The 453-nt window shown below is 66.9% G+C and overlaps 1 protein-coding gene across 1 annotated transcript in view; it reads right to left on the bottom strand.

The window, feature by feature from the left end:
- LOC104537331 (cysteine/serine-rich nuclear protein 2-like) overlaps positions 1-453 on the bottom strand; it is a gene marked incomplete at both ends in the record, with an annotated part of 5,518 nt that overhangs the window by 589 nt on the left and 4,476 nt on the right. The window contains one exon of the mRNA XM_010180165.1: positions 407-449. Coding sequence (XP_010178467.1) covers positions 407-449 — 43 coding nt within the window. The remainder of the gene's footprint in view (positions 1-406; positions 450-453) is intronic.

Here is a 453-nt window from a genome sequence, read left to right as displayed (position 1 = left end):
GGCCCAAACCTGCCCCAGGATTCGAGGGGCAGCCTCAGCAGTGCTGGTCCAGGCCATGGTGCTGGTGGCCATCTTGGCACCCTGCTGGCTCGTGTGCACCCAAATTCCAGCCCCCCCCCCCAGGCCCTTCTCCTCCAAGTGCTCCCCAGCCGCTCCTCCCCACACCCATGGGGCTGTTGTGGCCCAAATGCAGTCCCCACCCGTGGCCATGTTGACACCGTTGCCCTCACCCATGGATCCGGCCTGGCCAGGCTGAGATGGGGCCGTGGCAGCTCCAGGACCCCTCCCTGGGCTTGACTTCCCCCAGCGCTTCCCAATTAGCACTGGTGGGAGTTATTTTCTCTAAAGTGAGCTGGAGGGACATCACGGCCCCTCTAGGACCCCGCGTTGGCCGCCCCCGCCTCACCTGGCACTTGATGCCGGCCTGGCTGCAGGCGCACGCCTCGGGGGCGC

Source organism: Mesitornis unicolor, unplaced genomic scaffold (genome assembly GCF_000695765.1).
Source record: "Mesitornis unicolor isolate BGI_N332 unplaced genomic scaffold, ASM69576v1 scaffold36392, whole genome shotgun sequence".
NCBI classification, from domain to species: domain Eukaryota; kingdom Metazoa; phylum Chordata; class Aves; order Mesitornithiformes; family Mesitornithidae; genus Mesitornis; species Mesitornis unicolor.
The sequence above is the reverse complement of the archived record's forward strand: the minus strand, read 5'-3'. Positions and strand labels throughout refer to the sequence as shown.